We start from the raw sequence: 20,600 nt of genomic DNA, 5'->3' as shown, positions 1-20,600 counted from the left end.
AACATGTCTTGACAATACCAAAAAAATCCTTCCAACAATGAACTAATCGAATCCTAGACACATAATCACACACTAATCTTTCTCATTATACAACACTAATGAAGTCTATTTTACCCTTTATTTGTAAAATTAATTAATTAATTAAAAAAAAAAAAAAAAACCAGCCAAAGAATTTCACGTGCAATATATGCTGTAGAACATTAAGGGGCCTATAAAACCCCCAAAAATGTTTCTAAAGAAAGCACAAAAACATTAACTTTGATACATTATCTTCCTTAGTCTACCTTAATAGCCATCCCACTTCCTTTTGTTGCCCAAAAATAGAGAAGGAAAAAAAAAAAAAAAAAAAGAAAAGAAAGAGCTTGCTTTGCATTTGGTGGGGCGACCCAATTTAATAGCGATGGCACTAGAAGCAGCCGTTTATCAACAAGACCTTTTTAGCCATATTAATGGCAACAAAGATTTCTACCCTTTATTATTAGAACCTTGGTTTGATAATAATAATAATAATAATATTACCAATATTAATTACAATAATAATAATGATACTTTATTTTCTTATGATTGTAACAATATTAATGATAGTTGTTACTTAGTTGAGAATAATAGTAATAATAATGATACTAATCAAGTAGATTTTGATTGGCATTCTTATTATTATTCTCATCATAATGATGATGGTATTATTCCTCCTACTTGTAGTGTTGTTAGTGATTTACCACCCTTGAATAGCTATGATCATGAGTGTTGGAGGTTGGCTAACTCCTCATCCCCTGACGAAGAGCGCGAGCCAAAGGTGTTGGAGGGTTATGATGATGGGGTTCCTATGGAGATGGTGATGAGGCCGAAGCAACGACGTCGTGCTAGAGCTAAGAAGAATCAAGAGGAGATTGAGAATCAAAGGATGACTCACATTGCTGTTGAGAGGAATAGAAGGAAGCAGATGAATGAGTACTTGAATGTGCTTAGATCTTTGATGCCTGAGTCTTATGTTCAAAGGGTATGTATTGTCTTTTTCTTTCTTCTATTTTCTCTTAGTTTATCTTCTTATTCTATATACATTATGATTATTTTTATGTACACTATGACATCGTAGCTCATGAGGCTTGTCCCTAGGAGAATGGATGGTCAATTATGTGTAGCCTTTTGTGTACAAAAAGCTACTGCCTTTAATAATTGTCACGTCACTAGTAAAATTCTTGTTATTATCATGGTGAAAATTATTTTTGAACATAGATAATAATTTAATGTTGTGTAAAATTATGTGAGATGAGCGAGGTTGATTGTTACAGTGTAATCTGAATTAAATGTGTGATGATAGGTGAATAATTTCTCTCCTAGATGTACAATAGAAAAGTCAAATATCTTGATCGGTATACTCTTTTGAGTAGCGTAATTGAAGTATGTATCATCCTATCTTACCTTTTATGGTCAACCCTATATTAATTCTTAATTACAATGGGAGCAATTATGTTTTCTTTTAAAAAAAATAGACCATGTTTATCCAAATTTTAGAGGGAAAGGGTTGCTTTCTTTTGATCTCCCAAAAATAAAGAGGAAAACTTTTATAGACAAGTTTTTTAAATTTGAATTTGATTTCACCCTCATTTCATAGAAACTTGGATCCTAGCTTATCCACTATTAATAAGTTCATGCTAGTTTATATACTTCTTGCATAATCTTGTATCAAAGTACAAAATTGATAAAAATATATCTTAATCAATTTTTTACTTTATAATTTTTACAAGAAATTCACTTTATTATATATTTTTTTTTTTTTTAAAAAAAAAAAAAAAAAAAGGAGCTCTTATGTGGAAATGCAATGCTAAATCTTCATTAGGGGAATTGATCCCATAAACTATGCTCTTGTGAAGTCATGATCAAAAGTGCCAAAATCAATTTTTGAATCCAAAATTGAATTATCAATTTCACTTATATATGTAATTAAGGCAAGGAGATCTCTAGCTCTTCCTAAAATGAATCAATTTGAACAAAACTATTTTGAAAAAAAAGGCAAGCAATGTGTAAGCCAGTAAAAAGTAAAAGCTAACTTTGCTTTTACTTTTCATTTTACATATTAAAGGGAGACCAAGCTTCAATAGTTGGAGCAGCAATCAACTTTGTAAAGGAGCTTGAACATAACGTACAAAATTTGAGTGCAAAGAAGCAAATGAAAGAGAATCTCGAATCAAACGGTAACTCATCATCAAGCTCAACAATGCCCTTTGGAGAGTTCTTCACTTTTCCACAATTTTCTAGCAATAGCAATGTTGATAATGAAGATCAAACAAAGGCTAGCGACGCAACAAGCCCTCAACAACTTGATCATGCTAGTGTTCGAGGTAGTGGTGGGCTAGCCGCTGATGTAGAGGTTACAATGGTTGAGAGCCACGCACATCTTAAGATAAGATTAAGGCGCCCGCCTAAGCAGCTATCTAAGCTTGTGTCTGGCTTGCATAGTTTGAGGTTGTCCGTCCTACATCTTAATGTTAACACTGCTGATGATGGAGTTGTCCTTTACTCTTTTAGTCTCAAGGTTTGTGAATTCTAAAACTATCTTAATTCAATTCCTTAATTAGCTTGTATTAGTATCATTTTCGCTTGAATAATGTACTTAGCATTAAATGTAGTCATGTGGTGTTACTCTTGCATATGATCTATGTTAAATCTTTAGTTAAATATATGTGTGACTGACTGACTAATTAACTGTAATGTGTCAGATACACAACATTCCTACATATAGATAATTTCATTTGGTAAATATCTTTAATCTTTAATAAAATTTGTTTAAAATGGATAGAGATTATTATCTAAAGATGTATTCGTTGTGGATGTGATGCATGTAATTAAGTCTAAGTAGCTACTATTAAGTACTACAAATGTACAAAATTAAGTGAAATACCATACTAGGCTAATTTAAGAAAATCGATTAAATATGTGCTAATATAGATGTTTAATTATCTCACATAAGTTATGATATATGATTCCAGGTAGAAGATGAGAGTAAGCTAAACTCCGTCGATGAAATTGCAAGAGAAGTGTACCAATTACTTGGTAGGATTCAAGAATGAAGAGGCTAGCTAGCTAGATTTTATTTTTTCCCTTTTTTTTTTTCCTTTTTTAAATTTTATTTGTAACTGTTGATTAATTAGTCTTTATTTATGTGTTTCTTTATAAAAGCCAGTACTCTTATTAGCTGGCTGTCCAATTATATTTCTCCAACCAATCTAAACATTTTAATTTTTTAATTTTCTTGTGATTAATCATGTACTAGCTAGCTAGTATAATGTTTGTACTTCCCAATTGCAATTTGTGGCTAATTTTATGGTCGCATTTTGTCATTTATAAGCAAGAAATTAAAGCATGTCTCTCATTATTTTGATAGAAATATGGATTTTATGAATGAACTAAATTGCTTCATTAGTTTTCCCTCTCGATCTCTCATAATTATGACAATTGAATTTAGGTTATTAAATTTATTTAATAGTAGGATTTACACTTTTTAATAAATTAAGATTATGACATAATCTATATATATATATATATATATTACTCCCTCTGTCTCTAATTGATAAATTCAAATCTTGTGAGTGTTTGGTTGAAAGAGGATTGAAAGAGATGTTTGATTTTAAAAAGCTAATTTATGAAAGTTGCTTGAACGAGTTTTTTTGGAATAGATGTTTGTGAATATAAAATATAGAATGTAAAATGACTTCAATTTATTCTACCCTAAACTTGGTCAAATTTACTTTTATCATTTACTAAGGATTCTCCCATGTTTCCTACCTATATATTATTCCAATATTATCAATGGTCATTTTACTCAATAGATAGATTGTAAATAACAAGAAAATATATACTAAACACTTTAATTCATTAAAAAAAAATCTATTATAACCGTTTGATAACCAATTTAATACAACCAGTTAATGGCTAACAACTAATTAATAGCTGATTGATCAATCAACTAGCCACTAACTCTTTAATTCAGCCTATATCTTTTCAAATAATTAATCAATAAAATTTCCAATTTCCATCAAGAAAATAGAGATAGATTGATTTATAATAGAGATAAATTTATCACAATAATACCAAGTTATGGAAGGCAAGAATTTATAAAATTATGGGAGGAAAAAAAAAAAAAAAAAAACTTATGATGCAAACAATTTTTGTTAAGAGGGGGAATGAGATCATATATGAGGTTGGTATGACATGAAAGACCAATAAAAGAAATAGATTAGAGATTCCCAAATGAGCACTAATAGAAACAAAGGCAAGTCTTGTTTCTAACTTTAATTTTTGGCAACAATGTAACATACTTACATTATTTATTAAGCCTGTAAAAACTATAGGAAATTCCTCTAAATTATTTAATATTCCATGGTCCCCAAAAAATATATCTTTATCATTCATATACTATACAATATATGATGCCCTGCATAAATAAATGCAAGTCAGAAAAAATAATGGATTGAATCTTTGTTAAAAGAAACTTGTGGTTGTTGGTAGAAAGAAAGTGAGTAACTTTGTTGGTACGAGTAGTTTGTTATAGCAGTTGGTGTACCCCTTTTCGTCTACAATTACATTATTGGAGATTTTGAGTTGTATATGTCACTCTTCCATCACTAAACAATAGCTTTAATTAGATGGGTCATGAGGCAAAATATTACAAGACATCGTCTTTCTAAGTTATAATCATCAATCATTTCATTTCATGTAAGATACCGTTTTCCTTAATTGATGATGAAGATTCTATAAGTATCCAAAAATTTGTGGGTCGATAATTTTATCTGGAGGTTTGGTTTTGTAAAGAGATGAGCATATAAAATGGCTAACAATGATACGTACTTGTACTAGTAAATACTTCGTATTAGTTGGTTCTTTACACTTTCTACATTAGTCTGTTTCTTTTTATTCTGCATTCTTTTAATGTGTTAACTCCGCCAGTGGGTTTCCCGCTGCCAGTCCCAAGCCTGGATAAAGGAGGAGGGTTACGGTAGGCCAGTGACAGCCAGTATAAAACTTCGTCACATCCCATGACATGAGCCAAACAGATATTTTCGTGGGGGCGTTCCCTACTCAGCGACGCGCTGCACTTCCTAGACCCGGGTGTAGTGATAAGTATGCAAGGGTTGCTAGGTCGTCGCCCAGAAGCGACGCGCCACATTGCCCGAGTGTGGTGTCAAATGAGCAAGGGCGTGCCATTGGGGCGTTCCCTACTGAGCGACGCGCTGCACTTCCCAGACCCGGGTGCAGTGATAAGTATGTAAGGGTTGCTAGGTCGTCGCCCAGAAGCGACGCGCCATATTGCCCAATTGTGGTGTCAAATAATCAAGGGCTTGGAGTTGGGATCAGGAGGGAGCGTGGGAGAAAAGAATTTAGTTTGCGGATTGGTTCTTGGAATGTGGGGTCTCTTACGGGAAAATCAGCAGAATTGGTAGAAGTAATGAAAAGACGACGCGTGAACATCATGTGCCTCCAAGAGACAAGATGGACAGGAGAAGGAGCTCGAGGCTTGGTTTTGGGGTATAAGGTATGGTATGTTGGGCAAGAAACGAGCCACAGAACAAGGAATGGTGGAGCTAGGAACGGGGTTGGTGTGGTTCTCGATGAGAGGTTGGCAAAAGAGGTGATCGAGGTCTATCGGAAGAACGATAGGTTGATAAGGCTGAAGTTGCTATGTGGCAAGGAGATTGTGAATGTTATCAGTGCTTATGCTCCCCAAGTGGGTTTAGATGCAGAAGAGAAACGACAATTTTGGGAGGACCTAGACGAGGTGGTGCAGGGTGTCCACCACTCAGAGAAGTTATATATTGGAGGGGATCTAAATGGGCACGTTGGGGCGAGCCGAGATGGCTATGAGAGTGTCCATGGAGGCTTTGGGTATGGGCAGAGGGACGCCGGTGGTGAAGCTATTATGGATTTTGCCCAATCATATGATTTAATTTTGGCTAATACTTGGTTTAAGAAGAGGGATTCACACTTGATAACTTTTCGGAATGGAGCAAATGCAACTCAAATAGACTTCCTGCTCACAAGGAGCATAGATAGACAAAGTTGCATAAACTGTAAGGTTATCCCAGGGGAGAGTGTGGTCACCCAACACCGGCTATTGGTAATGACTATTCGTCTGAAAGAGAAGGCGAAGAAAAAAGTTAGACAAGAAGAACCAAGGATAAGATGGTGGACCCTAAGGGATGCAAAAGCTAAGGTTTTTACAGAAAAGGTAATTGAAGAAGCGGATTGGGATGGAGAGGTGGATCCGGACATGACTTGGTTACGAATGAAGAACTGTTTCCTAAGAGTGGCCAAAGAGGTCTTAGGGGAAGTAAGGGGAAGAACTTCGGTACAGAGAGATACTTCGTGGTGGAATGAAGAGGTGAAAGCAGTAATTAAGCAAAAAAGGGAATGCTATCAAGCCTTAGGAAAATGTAGGAGTGATGAAACCTTTGCAGCGTATAAGGAGGCTAAGAGCAAGGCAAAGGCAGCTGTTCGCCAAGCAAAAGAAAAGGCATATCAGGAGGTTTATGAAAAGCTTGATTCCAAGGAGGGAGAAAGGATCATTTATAAGATGGCAAAGAGAAGACAAGAGGCAAGGAAGGATATTGGCATGGTGAAGTGTGTCAAAGATAAGAACCAAATGGTCCTAGTGCAAGAGGAGGGCATCAAGGACAGGTGGAAGGGGTACTTCGATGAATTATTTAATGGAAGTAATGGAGTTGTGATAGGAGATACCTCTATGAGTGATGAAGAAATCAACATGGAGTATGTGCGAAGGATTAGGAGAGTAGAGGTGGAGATTGCACTGAGGAAGATGAAACCTAAGAAGGCGGTTGGCCCTGATGGGGTACCGATAGAGGTGTGGAGGTGTTTGGGTAAGATTGGTATTGATTGGTTAACAAACCTTTTCAACAAGATATGGACGGCTACAAGGATCCCACAAGATTGGAGGAAGAGCACCTTGGTCCCGGTTTATAAAAACAAAGGAGACGCTCAAGATTGTTCTAACTATCGAGGAATTAAGCTTATGAGCCATACTATGAAGTTGTGGGAAAGGGTGATTGAACAAAGGTTGAGGGCATGCACAAGCATTTCAGATAACCAATTTGGTTTTATGCCTGGGAGATCTACTATGGAGGCAATCCATTTGATAAGACAAATGATGGAGTTTTATAGGGTAAAGAAGAAAGATCTTCATATGGTCTTTATTGATTTAGAGAAGGCATATGACAAGGTGCCAAGAGAGATACTTTGGTGGGCAATGTTGAAGAAAGGTATCCCACGAAGGTATGTAGACCTAGTTAAGGATATGTATCGGGATGTGTCAACAAATGTGAGGACATGCGGAGGGTTGACAAAAGATTTCCCTATTACAATCGGATTGCATCAAGGGTCTGCATTAAGCCCTTTTCTTTTTGCAACGGTTCTAGATGAATTAACTAGACCAATTCAAGATGAGGTTCCATGGTGTATGCTGTTCGCAGATGATATCGTTTTGGTGGATGAGACTAAGGATGGGGTTAATGTCAAGTTGGAGCAATGGAGGCAAAGGTTGGAATCTAGAGGGTTTAAGCTAAGTCGGAGTAAGACTGAATATTTGGTATGTCGTTTTGGCACTCAGAGGGGGACACGCAATGAAGTGGTGAGTTTGGATGGAAAGGATTTGACCATGAGTGAATGTTTTAAGTACCTAGGGTCGATCATCCAGAAGAATGGTGACATTGATCAAGGCGTGACCCACAGGATTAAGTCAGGGTGGCTTAAATGGAGAGCGGCCACGGGAGTGTTATGCGACCGCAGCATTCCCTTAAAGTTGAAGGGAAAATTCTACAGGACTGCCATACGACCAGTGTTGCTCTATGGTACAGAATGTTGGGCTTCTAAGAAAGAGCATATTAAAAAGATGGAGGTTACGGAAATGCGCATGTTAAGGTGGATGTGTGGAAACACTTTAAGAGATAGAATCAGAAATGAGGTTATTCGCAAGAAAGTAGGTGTGGCGGGCATTGTAGATAAACTAAGGGAAAATCGTCTGCGTTGGTTTGGACATGTAAGACGGAGACCCGAGGGTGCACCGGTGCGAAGAGTGGAAGAGTGGGACCATGGAGGGATTAAACGAGGAAGAGGGAGACCAAAGATGACTTGGTTGGAAGGAGTGAGGAAGGATATGAAGTGCATGGATTTACGTGAGGATGAAGTTTTGGATCGTAAGGGATGGAGGAGAAAGATTTATGTTGATGACTACACGGAATAATCAAATTTGGTTCATGTTAGCCGACCCCACTTTTGGGATTAAGGCTTTGATTGATTGATTGATTGATTCTTTTAATGTGTTCATCTTGAGTTGTGCGCAAATAGTAATCGTTAAGAATATTTAGCAATGAATATAGTATTTCACATTAATAAAGAAAAAGAAAAAAATAGAATTCTTGCATCATTTGCTCCAATATTATGAGCTTGAAATTTAAAATTACTTATGATCGTATTAGTTCCACTTTATATAAATATATCTATCGATCTACTCCATAGTATATTACCGATAATTCTATACTTTGTAAAAGATAACGTAGCATATTTTCTTCATACAAAAAATAAAGTTTTTTTTTTTAATTATCATAGCAAGGTGTAAATGAAACAAAGAAATCATTTTTAATAGAAAAAAAAAAAAAAACCCCTCCAAAGTACATACATGAGTCATCAAAATCTATCCAAAGTACATGAGCAGCTTTAAGCGAAAGCTTCTTACATAGGAATATCTAATTTCTTTTGTGGCGTTTTTATACGTAACGTACTATTAATGTCAGGAAAACCATGCATATAATTACAATATATGATCTGATTTCACAATTGAAAAAGTAAACATTATTGTAAAAATGAAAAAAAGTAACATGCATGGCAAAGGTAAATATGTCTTTTTGAATAATTTGGTACCTAGATGAAATTGAATTGACCATAACCAAAAAAAAGAAAAATTGATTTCAAATAAAAACATCATTTATAGTTTGAATACAATTATTATTGGTCCCATGAAAAATAGTAAAGGTTCTTATATTCCATGTCGCATCACCAAGGGAAAGTGATGAGGGATTGAATGGCATCGACCAATTAATGTGTAGTTTCGTTATATTGTCTTTGGCATAACGTATTGCAAATATAATTTGTTGTGACGGAAAGATGTTTCCATATAACTACTTACTTTTTATTTTGTTATATATTTCTTCTTTGTAAATATGATTTAACTTTAGAAGATTTCATAATCAAAATTGAGTTCTTAAATGGTTATTGCAATATGAGAAAAGTGTACGGAGTATGCAGTATGCTGTACTAAGAATTAGACAAGGGTTATATTCAAAAACGAGAGAATTAGGCATGGGTTAGGCCAATACGAAAGTCATCTTGGCACCATAAGAAAATATGGTCGAATTTGGCATGAGTCTAACACAAGAGTGAAGTCACACGTGACACAAATATTTTTTTATGAACGCTTTTTAATACTGATTCTATATTTAAAATAAATGTTTTAATAATACTTGCTACATGCTCTTTAATCCCTAAACTATTGTTTCAAAATGGATGGATCGACATTACATACTTCTAAAGTTCTAAGGTTGTTTTAACACTACCAATTGACTGTTGGTGTAGAAGTGATTAGGACTACATTTGATAGGAAGGATCCGTGTTCGCCCGCCACAACAATTGGGAGGGGACTGGAACCTAACCACCCAGAACTGACTCCCAAATCCGGATTAGCCTAAATGGTGAATCGGGTGAACAAAAAAAAGATTGTTTTAACACTTAAAAATGCAAAAAATTCATCGTATTAAAGATGGGACTAGATGTAAGGTTGAATAAATAATATTCCAAAATACGATCCTTTGCTTTATATATGTAATTTTTTTTTTTTTTAATATATGTGCTATTTCTATAAGTAGCAAGTATTTTATCAATGCGTATTTTCATCATACTTAAGGCCAATCTTCTTCTCATTTCAAATAAACTGAATATTCATTTGGAGCTCTCTACGACAACTTGATTTTACCAGCTCAATCGACTAACATTTAGATAAGCCTGATCGCGGTTCCTCTGAGATCAAGGAGAAACACAATAATAAACAACACAACAAAACAAAACAAAACAAAACAACATTTATCATTGTTCTTTAATCCATGCTGTATATAATTTATATTGCAAAGCAACAAAGTCTTATTATAAAAAGAGTATGTACGTAATACTACATGCTAGATGAGTAGATGATCATGTGTTTTACGAGAAGATTCGTGTCATAGTTTATGAAATTAAGAATGATTCTCATAAATACATAAAAGTTTTTTACATGAACATTTTATAAATGCATTATTGGAACAGGTAGGTCTAAATTTGCATAGGCGAGGAAATCTATGTTCCTTCTCTAAATAGGAGTGACTACCATCTTTTTTATTTAGAAGAAGAAAGTCGCTAGGACTACTCCTTTTTTATTTTTACTCTGTTTTTTTCTGCTTGTTTCTTAGTTTGAGGTTGAATGATTCCTTTCATACTTATTGACAATGACTTGATTGGTAAAAAGTTATAATAATTTATATGCATATTTTGATTTTTTTTTTTTTTATATTATGATCTGAAGGGGGGTTGATCTAGATTTATAATGTTACATCCTAGGCCCCCAAAAAATAAGTTTAATATTATAATACATTTATTTTTATTTTATCTTACAATTAATCTTGAGGTTTTGGGTTCAATCCCACTAAGGGTAATTTGAGGGTAGAGATTGACCTTATCCTTCCCTTAGGTACAAAGTGTCTAGCTCGCAAATTCGATCGGGTTGACATGTGAGATATTCCAATTTGATAAGGCATTCACCTTATCTAACTATAAAAAAATTCTTTCAGTGAAGACAAATCTACAAAGAAGCCAATAGGGTTGCAGATTATGTTGCCTTCTTAAGACACAGAAAGGACTGTCATCAACAAATATTTTATTGACAGTTAGGTCTTAGCCTTGAGAGAAAGCAAACCTAATTGTAATCGTGTATTTTCCCTTTCAAACAAAAACATTTACTATATGATATGAACACAAATGTTAAGAAAATAGGAGTGTGTTAATGTGCTGAGTAAATAGGAGAGTGGTGTTGTGCTGAGTGAATGTAAGATATATAGTTAGTGTAAGATATGCATTGTTACAAACTAGTGAATGTATAAATTGAGTAATATTTAGAGAATGAGTGAAAATGTATAAATATTATAGATAAGGGGTTAAGAGGGTAAATTAAATTTGCAAAAAATAATTACATACAGTCATGTTTAAAAATTAAAAATTTGATGTAAACGAAAAGTGTTAAATTAATTTCATAAACAAATAAATGTAGTATATGCAAGTATATAAAGAATAATAGAATAGTGACATTTTTGGGCACATGCTGTCTTTTTTGGTGACTAATAGCTTAGCTTTAATAAGTTTATTATAAGGTGAAAAGTAGTTAAAAGTTAGATTGAAGGGACATAAATTGAAGTTAGTGAACTTTAATTGATCAAACAAGAGGAAAAATGATAGATAAAAAACAGTTAGTGATTTGAAGTAATGAAAGTAACATCTAATAATGATAGAAATTATTATAGAAGTATGATGGAATTTTGCTTGTGATTAGCTACGCTTTATCATAAACAAAACTAGAAAAACATTATCAGAGAATAATATATACTTCAAAAGGAATGTCCTAGTAATTGAAAGACGACATGATAAGAGAAGAAATGCATGAATTTGCCTGTATTTAGACTCGACAATGATAGGGTAAAGGTGATTTACTTTTTGGAAAAAGAGCAACCATGTTCAAGACCACGGGAGCATCAAGGCCAAGCCTTTGAGGAAAACGTTGATATGGTTATATCTAATAGTCGGTCTTTGTAGTCTTTGTAGTCACCTGGTCGGATTCGATTATGGACTTCTTCTAACCACATTCATTCTCTATAGGGGTACTTGCGATGGAGACTTGGTACTCTCATAAGCTATTTCGCTAACATTATTAAGAACTTTACGTATAAGTGTGTTATCCTATTGTGGGCAGATTTTTTTCATAAGGTTTCATTATTGTCAATTTTAATTTCCCACAAGGTGTGGTCATGACAAATTATTATTAGTTTGGGGTCAAATAAGCATGGCATAAAAATTTGTGTCAATGTCATCTCATGCCGAGCACACTTCTAATTTTATGATAGAAGCATGACACAATTTCACTCTTTGGATTGTGTCTTCTACTTCACTTTATACGTGTTTTTCTATGTTAGGTTGTGCTAATTTTTTTTTTTAAATGAAAAACCCAAGAATATAATGACATTGAATTTTTAACTTTAGATAATCAATCTATATTAAATTTTAATATTAGGAATCTAAATATAGATATGCTTAAATTTTTGTGCATGCATAATTCATATAGATATGCTTAAATTTTTGTGCATGCATAATTGATAATAGTGGAAAAGTGGAACATAAAGGGAGTATAAATATATATTTATTTTTGTATTGTCTTAGGTATCTTGCAGGAAGCAGACCTCCTAATACTTATTTTTCTTAACTTTTTAAGAAGAAAAAAATATAAAGTAATTCTTTTTTAAAAAAAATATTTCCTCTATTGCAATTTGCAACACTTTCTTAGAATGAGAATGTCACAATACTGACACATAATGATTGAAAAATTATATTTTTAACAAAAATTATACTATCTATCTATACTACTATAGATTGAAAGGTGTTCCTAAATAAATTTAGGTATCACGTGACACGGTGACACCTTCCTTAATTAATCAAATATTTCATTTATGTGCTTAAAAATATGGATTGGACTAGGTTTGAACTCAAAACCTCAAATTTCAAAACTATATTGCTAACCACTTAGCTATACCATAGTATATGTCATTTTATTAAAATTAAAAATAATTAAATTTAGGTATCACATGACACGGTGACATCTTCCTTAATTAATCAAGTATTTCATTTTATGTGCTTAAAAATATGGATCGGACTAGGTTTGAACTCAAGACCTCAAATTTCAAAACTATATTGCTAACCACTTAGCTATACCATAGTATATATGTCATTTTATTAAAATTAAAAATAATTAAGTATAATCATGAAATTAATGTAGTAACTCGAGGCATCGCCCGAGGCCTAAAAACTAGTTCATTTTATTTAAAATTCATGACCCACTAAATTAAACTCATAACAATTGGTTTAAAAAAAATCTCATGACAATTCTCTCATTCCCATTTTAAGTGTACTAAATCATATTAGACCCAGTTATTTTTAAAACTAGATTAGGTCTCGTGCCATGCACGATTATTCACTAAATTTAATCAATAAAAGAAAAAAAAATTGTATTAAAAAATGAAAAATGTTATACATAACCCTTATGGCTACATACAAGCATTAAATTTACACTTGAAAATCGTAAAAAGTTAAGAAAATCGTAAAAATATAAACACTAATTACAGTGATTTACGCGTGTTTTTGTCATGAAACCCTAATTTTATACAATTTCTAATAGTGTATTTAATGCTTATATATAGCCCTTAGGGCTACATATAACATTACCCTTAAAAAATAGCATAGATAAAATACATTTATAACATATTTATTATCTTCTTATTTTGCATATACTATACAATGAAATGAAGCATGAAATATAACGAAAGAGTCAGTTATACAAATGAGTACTCCGTATATTAAAACTATATCTACATGTTAGACCATATAAGTGTTTTAGAAATTTAATGATAAATTAGTATAAAATTTTCTTTTTTCTTAATCAAATAAGTATTTAAAATTGTGTATTACACTTAACGGGCAGGAATGATAACCCCATTTTGATACTTAGTCAATTTTTCCTCTAAATTTAGATACTATATGAAAGTATTGGAGATACAAATACAAAGAACTTAATCAAATTATCTTACATGATTACATGTATAGATAAAGTGTTTATAATGTTATGCTATATGTGTTGCTAAACTCCCTTCATATTTTTATTAGGCTATTCGTATTAGAATTAGGCAAGAAACCAATTAAAGTATTTAAAAAAAAAATCAAAATTTCCATTTAATAATAATTTGTGTAGTACAAATATATTATTTAATACATTCATCATTTTAAATTATATTAATCAATTGAATGAAAAAAAAAATATGATGTATTAAAGATTTGTCATACAGAGTAACATTTATGGAAAACGGAGTAATAACTAAAAGGAATATATTCACTATAAAAAATACATATAAAATTGTAACACCTTAGAAATTCCTTTCTTTCAAAATACCTGTTTTGCCCTTTTAAAAACCTTAAATAGGAATATCTAAGACATTACCACCACCGTGAAAACGGCTAAGGCAACTATCAAAGACATACAGCAGAAGACAAATTTCAAAACCATTCAAAACAAGTCAACTTGAAAAGACAATCAACGAAAGTAAAGTCAAACCAAAGTCAAAAAATAAAATCAACCTACAACTTGGAACCATTATAGACCCTTGTTAAAACCAAACCAAATTCAAAACCTTTCCATTAGTCATGCATAATAATTGTAACACCCCGACCCCAAACAAATTAGGGAGGGGCCTATTGTCACGAAATGCGCATCGAGGGCCAACAACTATCCCTACAGACCAACACGAGTCCTTCCGGCGCATTTGTCCTCACTCATGCGCACCCTAGGAAAACTTCCCAGGAGGTCACCCATCCCAAGACTACTCCCAGCCAAGCACGCTTAACTATGGAGTATTCTTAGCATATGAGCTCCCTAAAAGGAAGATGCATCTTGTTGATATGAGTAGTATATCAAACTCCTTTAAAGCAATCATGAGGGGTATTACAATAATAATAATATCATGAATAATTAAAGCAATAAACACATCATATACTTATAGAAACTAGCAGTATTCGCTCTTCACTCATGCCCATTCATGAAAATGTTTCATCACCTGAAAAGCTTATCTCTACCTATTTCTACTACTCTCCATTAAAAATAGGTCATCATAGGGCCAAGATAAAGACAAGGCCAACAAACACACAAAACACACAATCAGCAAAGCTTAGTACATAAGCGTAATTAACACACTAGCATACAATTCCCTATCAATACACAACTTACCTCGTTGCACCTGTTTTCAAACTTACAACAATTAATAAAAGTTCTCACTAGACACTAAATAATTTATGTAGCGTTGATTACGCATCGAACGAGTTTTCCACTAATCTCCCCCAATAAATTGAGGTTACTAACACGAGAGCTAACCGTGCCAGCATCAAAACCACTCGTAAGTGGCGGAATTCCTGCGCATAATAATAATAATAAAAGGAATGTACAGCGTCCTGTACTCCAGTAGAAGTTATGGTTAAATATAAAACTCTATAACTCCCCCATAAGTTCATACTCAAGGTATATACGTTCCAAGAGTTTTGGTGCATAATCTCTTTCACTTTACGTTATTTACAAATTATTAAACTCGGTGATGACTCTCAAACCATAATTATTCAATCAACAATAATTAATCAAACAATTCAATATACCAATTTAATTCTTGAATAACTAGTGACCACATAATATTTGATGTTAAACCCTTTTTAATTGTAATTCGGTGCCAATGACACCTTAAACGCATAAAGCGCCACAATTCATATCCCTCGATGTTAAAAACACCTTAGGTGCACTAAGGCACCAACATACAACTTATTCCTCGTGTACAAAGACACTTAAATAGCTCCTTAATTTCTCATGCTTGTAGCATCAATAAAAATTATATGAACCATAATAAAATTCCTTTTCAATATTCCAAACCAAATTAAACATCTAGTTTAATTAAACATGCTCTCTAACATGCCACAAATAAATATGAGGTTCATAAATAATACTCCAAACTATTATTTTCCAATCAATAATCCTTCACAAATAAATCATGCCTCATAGTCCATTCACCAATAACATCCAAATCATAAATTTCATTCCAAACCTAGCATGATACTACTTATAATCAATCGAACACATTTAGCATGCTGCTACATCAATATAATTATGCTAAGTACGCGAATGTACCTTGTGTACGATCTTAATATCGTCACAATTAATAAAAATCGCTCACTTCAAAGTCTCCTACAATTTAAAATCATAAAAGAGTATTAAAATCCACTCTACAAAAATTACCAACAATATATACTATTATAAAACCCCTCATAATTTATTTAAAATAAGCTGAAATTATATTTAAAACATCATACTTTAATCCCAATTAATGGGTAATTAAAATTTCTTAAAGAAACTTGATTTTTCATACACAACCAAAAATTCCAGCACTATATTTTTATGAAAACTTGCTATAATTTAGCCTTAAAACACTTTAGTCAAAGGTTTACACCATTATACATCATAATCCTTCAATAATTTACAAATCAAGAACCTAAGGTTTCAATTGGGGCTTTTTAATTAAAAACATAATCTGAAAATTAATTAACATAATACTCATAATTTCAAGCATCAAAAACTAAATCACAAAACCCATAATTAATATTTAGATGTAGGATTAAATAGGTTTTTTTTAAAAAAAAAATAAAGTTTTAATTTTTTTTTCCGGAAATCATGGCAGCCGACAGCCACGTGGCTGCTGCCGGCGGCTGACGGCTGACGGCTGGCGGCCACCACTGCTGGTGGTCGGCCGGTGGTGGTGAAGGGCAGCCGAAAAAAGAAAAGGGGAAGGGGAAAAAGGAGAAAGAAAAAGAAAGAAAATAAGGAGAAAGGAGAGAGAAGTTTACCTTGGGTTTTCTCCACTCTGGGCAAAGTTTGATTTGCCTCATATGTGGGATATTTATACCATTTCTCTAAGACCCTTCTCCCTAGACTTTCCTCTTTTAGTTTTTCTAATCTCATCCCTAATAAAACTTACTAAAATAAAACTTTCCTTAAATTAAACCCCAACTCAAATAAATTAATTAATTAATAAACTTTCCTTTTATAAATATTTCCAAACTTATTAAAATAAATAATTAAAATACTTTAAATAAAACATTTCAATTTAATTAAATACTTCTCAAAATGTTTATTTTAATTAAAATACGTATAAAAATACGAGGTATTACAAAAATATTTGAAATAATCTTATAATAGTTATATTATACCAAACTTCTCCAAGAAGATTTTAGTAAAAAAGGGAAGGGTTTTTTGGAGGGAAAAAACTACACCAGGAATTGACATGTGTCATTCCTGGTGTCTGTTTTAGTATTATGTTATTGATATATTGAAAAAAAATATTTGTTACAAGTATTAGAAAATGGAGGAAGTAAAAAGTAATTTGCGGGTCCAGGCTCCGGGACCAAAACTAGGAAGTTGGCCCAGTTGGGTAATACTTGTGCCCAATTATCCTTTAAAACAGTTAAGCCTACCAACAAAGTACCTAAAGTCTTGAAAATTTTTAGCTACAATCCCCTGTAGGTAAAGCTCCCTACTCCCCCCATGCACTACGTCGTTTTGCTTTATTTTTTATTTTCTTTTTTTTTCTTTCTTTTTTCTTATGAAGTTCCTTTCTTATCCTTCAAGCCATGTATATGTATGATTTATACTCTAATTTTCTGTTGTTTTTTTTTTGTTCCTTTTTTTTTTTTGCATTTTCTCTCTCTTGTTCAACATTGTTTCTCTCTCATTCAAGGATGAATCATTGATTAGAGTTGTTGATTGTGATTGATTGTGAAGTTCTGCATTCTTCAATTGCCGATTTTGAACGTGATAGTGAAGTAATTTTCCTTATGTTGTTTGATTGCTTGATTCATTTGTCGATCAATGTGAGTGGTTTTGATCAATTTTGTCTCTATTTTAGTTCGATTTGTGTTTGCTGTTATAATTCAAGTTAATTTTAGTTCAATTTTGATTAATTTTGTCTCTGATTTCGATCTATGCGAGTTAGTTAGCTGTGTGTTGTTTATGATTGCTGATTTTGATTGCTATTTTACGTTAATTTGTATTACAATTTTTGTATTTATTCAATTTCTTATATTTATTGTTATTGTACTAATCTATAATTATTTTGTAGTTTTTATTTCTTAATTGTTACTAAGTAGGTGTTTTAGGTGGTTGATTATATTTTATTGCTATGAACAACAATTATTCTGTTAATATGTTCTATAAATTTTGTAGATACGTTTTTGTGTTTTTATAGAGTTTTTATCATTTTGATCAATTTGATAATGCTAAATGATCATGTTCATTTATACTAATGTACATATTGTGGTATTATTATTTACATGAAATATTTTGATAATCAGTAATTTATTTTTATTGCAATTATTATAATTTGCTGTTTTTTATTTTGATAAATGATAAATGATCATTAAGATTTTTGTTGTTTATTATTTTGTATTTGTACATATATGTTACTAATTATTGTTCATTTTTGTGTAGTGGGTAATAATGATGAAATTTTTTGTAAAGAAGTGAAGTAACTAAATCTGTGTTACTTGGTAAGGAAGAAGAAGTTTATGAAAGATACAATGATCATTTTGAATCATATTAATCAACATCCTCTAACGGCTCCAAAAAAAGGCCAAGTTTCTTGTGATTCAAGAAATGTTTGTGCCAAGTTCCTTCAAGTGATTCAAGAAATAATCAAGTTCCTTTAAGTGTGCTTTCAAGTTCCGGCCTCCAAGTGTTCCAAGAAATGTTCAATTCAAAGTATTTAATTAATGTGGTAGTTAACATATTTCTTCTAAAAATGATAGTGTGGTACCTAGTTTTTAGTGGACAAAGATTAGTCTATAAAGGTTCCACTTAAGTGTTTGATAAGACTTATAAACAAAACTTAGAGTCGCCACCTTATTTTTATCCGAATAAGGAAGGATTTTAAAACAGTCAATTTTAAGAAATAAAACTAAAAAAAATCAACTGTTAACTCCATAAAGATAAATAAGGCACAAGGTTCGGGGTTTAGGTTAAGAGAATCGAACGTCTGGAACTCGTCTTCCCTTCCGTTCTAAGGAATGGGCTCTTACTATTGCGTTGTTAAAAATCAAGTTTTAAAACATGTTAATCACAAAAAAAATGATATAATAATTAATATAAGGTAGGTTTGAGCACCAAAGTTGCACTACGTACCGATCATAGTGAGATTTTGAATTCACTCACGGATCAAAACCTTCGTAGTTCGGACAGATGCCATGTTTTAAATAACCAATTCTATTGGGTTTTTAATTTGAGTAGTTGACATAAACGTCATTTTTTGTAAGTGGGATCTTAGTGATCTTTGACGGATTCACTCATAAAAGTAAAATAAACCACCTTGGTTGAGGAAAATCACCCCAATTAGTGATCACCAAAAATGTCTTTTGAAGAAGACAATTCAGCAAATGCGTCCTAATGGACGACTTTTTTAGTGGGTCAAGGTTTTTTTGGAGTGAAACTTTAAGGGTTCACTGTATAATCTCACTTTGGGTTTAAAAACACTCAAGGGTAATTTTTGTAAGGTTTTAAGGGTTATGTGTTTAGGCTTAATGGAATTGACCAAGTAAAACACGACACCTGTCAAGGCCTTACTTCCAAATAAAAGGGAACAATAAACTATTTAATCATATTCGATTGTCAATTAATCCATCGGGTAATTATAATAGGATATAAGCTTATTTTTATTGAGATGGATAATTGTTACAACCTTATACAACTAAATAATTAATCTTAACCTCATGTTTGGAAATGAGGGCATAACCTTATATTAACTATCATTAATTATTAAGCAAAGTTACAATTCATTCTTGTGTCGCGAAAGATTTTGAAATAAGAAGGTTCACAAAATTATAAAATTTTTTAAAGTTTGTTAAAACTCTTATTTCTGAAGTAGTTTTAAAATAAAATTAAAGTCCTTAAGACATCAATTATTTCAAAAGTCATTTTTTAAATAATATTAAAGATTTTTTTTTAAAACAACGTTTTGAATTAGAGTTTATTAATAACTCTTATTTCTAAAGTCATCTTTAAAATAAGATTAAAGATTTTAAAACGTTTTTTAGAATTAAAAAATGTGAAAAACTCTTATTTCTAAAGTCATCTCTAGATAAAATTAAAGTTACTTAAAACTATTAATAAGTAAAGTTCTATAAATATAAATACATGATATAGTGTAATATAGGTTCCATGACACCATTAGTTTCTTGAAAATAAATTAATACAAATTTTTTTTTTAAAAAAAAAAAAAAAAATTAGATAGAAAAACGTGCCTATTTCATTTCTTTGATAGTTTAAACCAAAAACATCACTAAAAATCACAGAAAAATCGAAAAAATTATTGTGAGATACGGTTGGAAAGCTCTTGAAAAGTTCTATCTTTTGAGCTAAGGAAATGGAACTTCTCCTGGAATTAAGGGTTATTTCATAGGCCATCTTTGGGACGTGATAAGTAGTTCTTTACTCTTGAACATCCTTTACAAAAACTCTTAATTCATTAGGTCTTTAAGCTTACTTTAAGAAATAAATCATTCTTAAAAATACACTTTAGGCAGACACATGAATGTATTAACCTTTTAAATTTAAATGCATTAGAAAAAGATGCAATGCAAAATGCAATTACTCCCCTATTTATAACCTA

The 20,600-nt window shown here is 32.1% G+C and overlaps 1 protein-coding gene across 1 annotated transcript; it reads left to right on the top strand.

Moving 5' to 3' along the window:
• Positions 1-316: 316 nt before the first annotated feature.
• Positions 317-3,402, top strand: LOC145576248 (transcription factor bHLH94-like). Its single transcript, XM_081634033.1, has 3 exons — positions 317-1,000; positions 2,084-2,536; positions 2,991-3,402. Exons 1-3 carry the CDS (start codon positions 401-403, stop codon positions 3,069-3,071), a joined length of 1,134 nt encoding a protein of 377 aa, XP_081490159.1. The 5' UTR covers positions 317-400; the 3' UTR covers positions 3,072-3,402.
• Positions 3,403-20,600: the final 17,198 nt, after the last annotated feature.

Source organism: Chenopodium album, chromosome 13, assembly GCF_948465745.1.
Source record: "Chenopodium album chromosome 13, dcCheAlbu1.1, whole genome shotgun sequence".
In the NCBI taxonomy this organism is placed as follows: domain Eukaryota; kingdom Viridiplantae; phylum Streptophyta; class Magnoliopsida; order Caryophyllales; family Amaranthaceae; genus Chenopodium; species Chenopodium album.
This window is presented reverse-complemented; position numbering and strand designations above follow the sequence as displayed.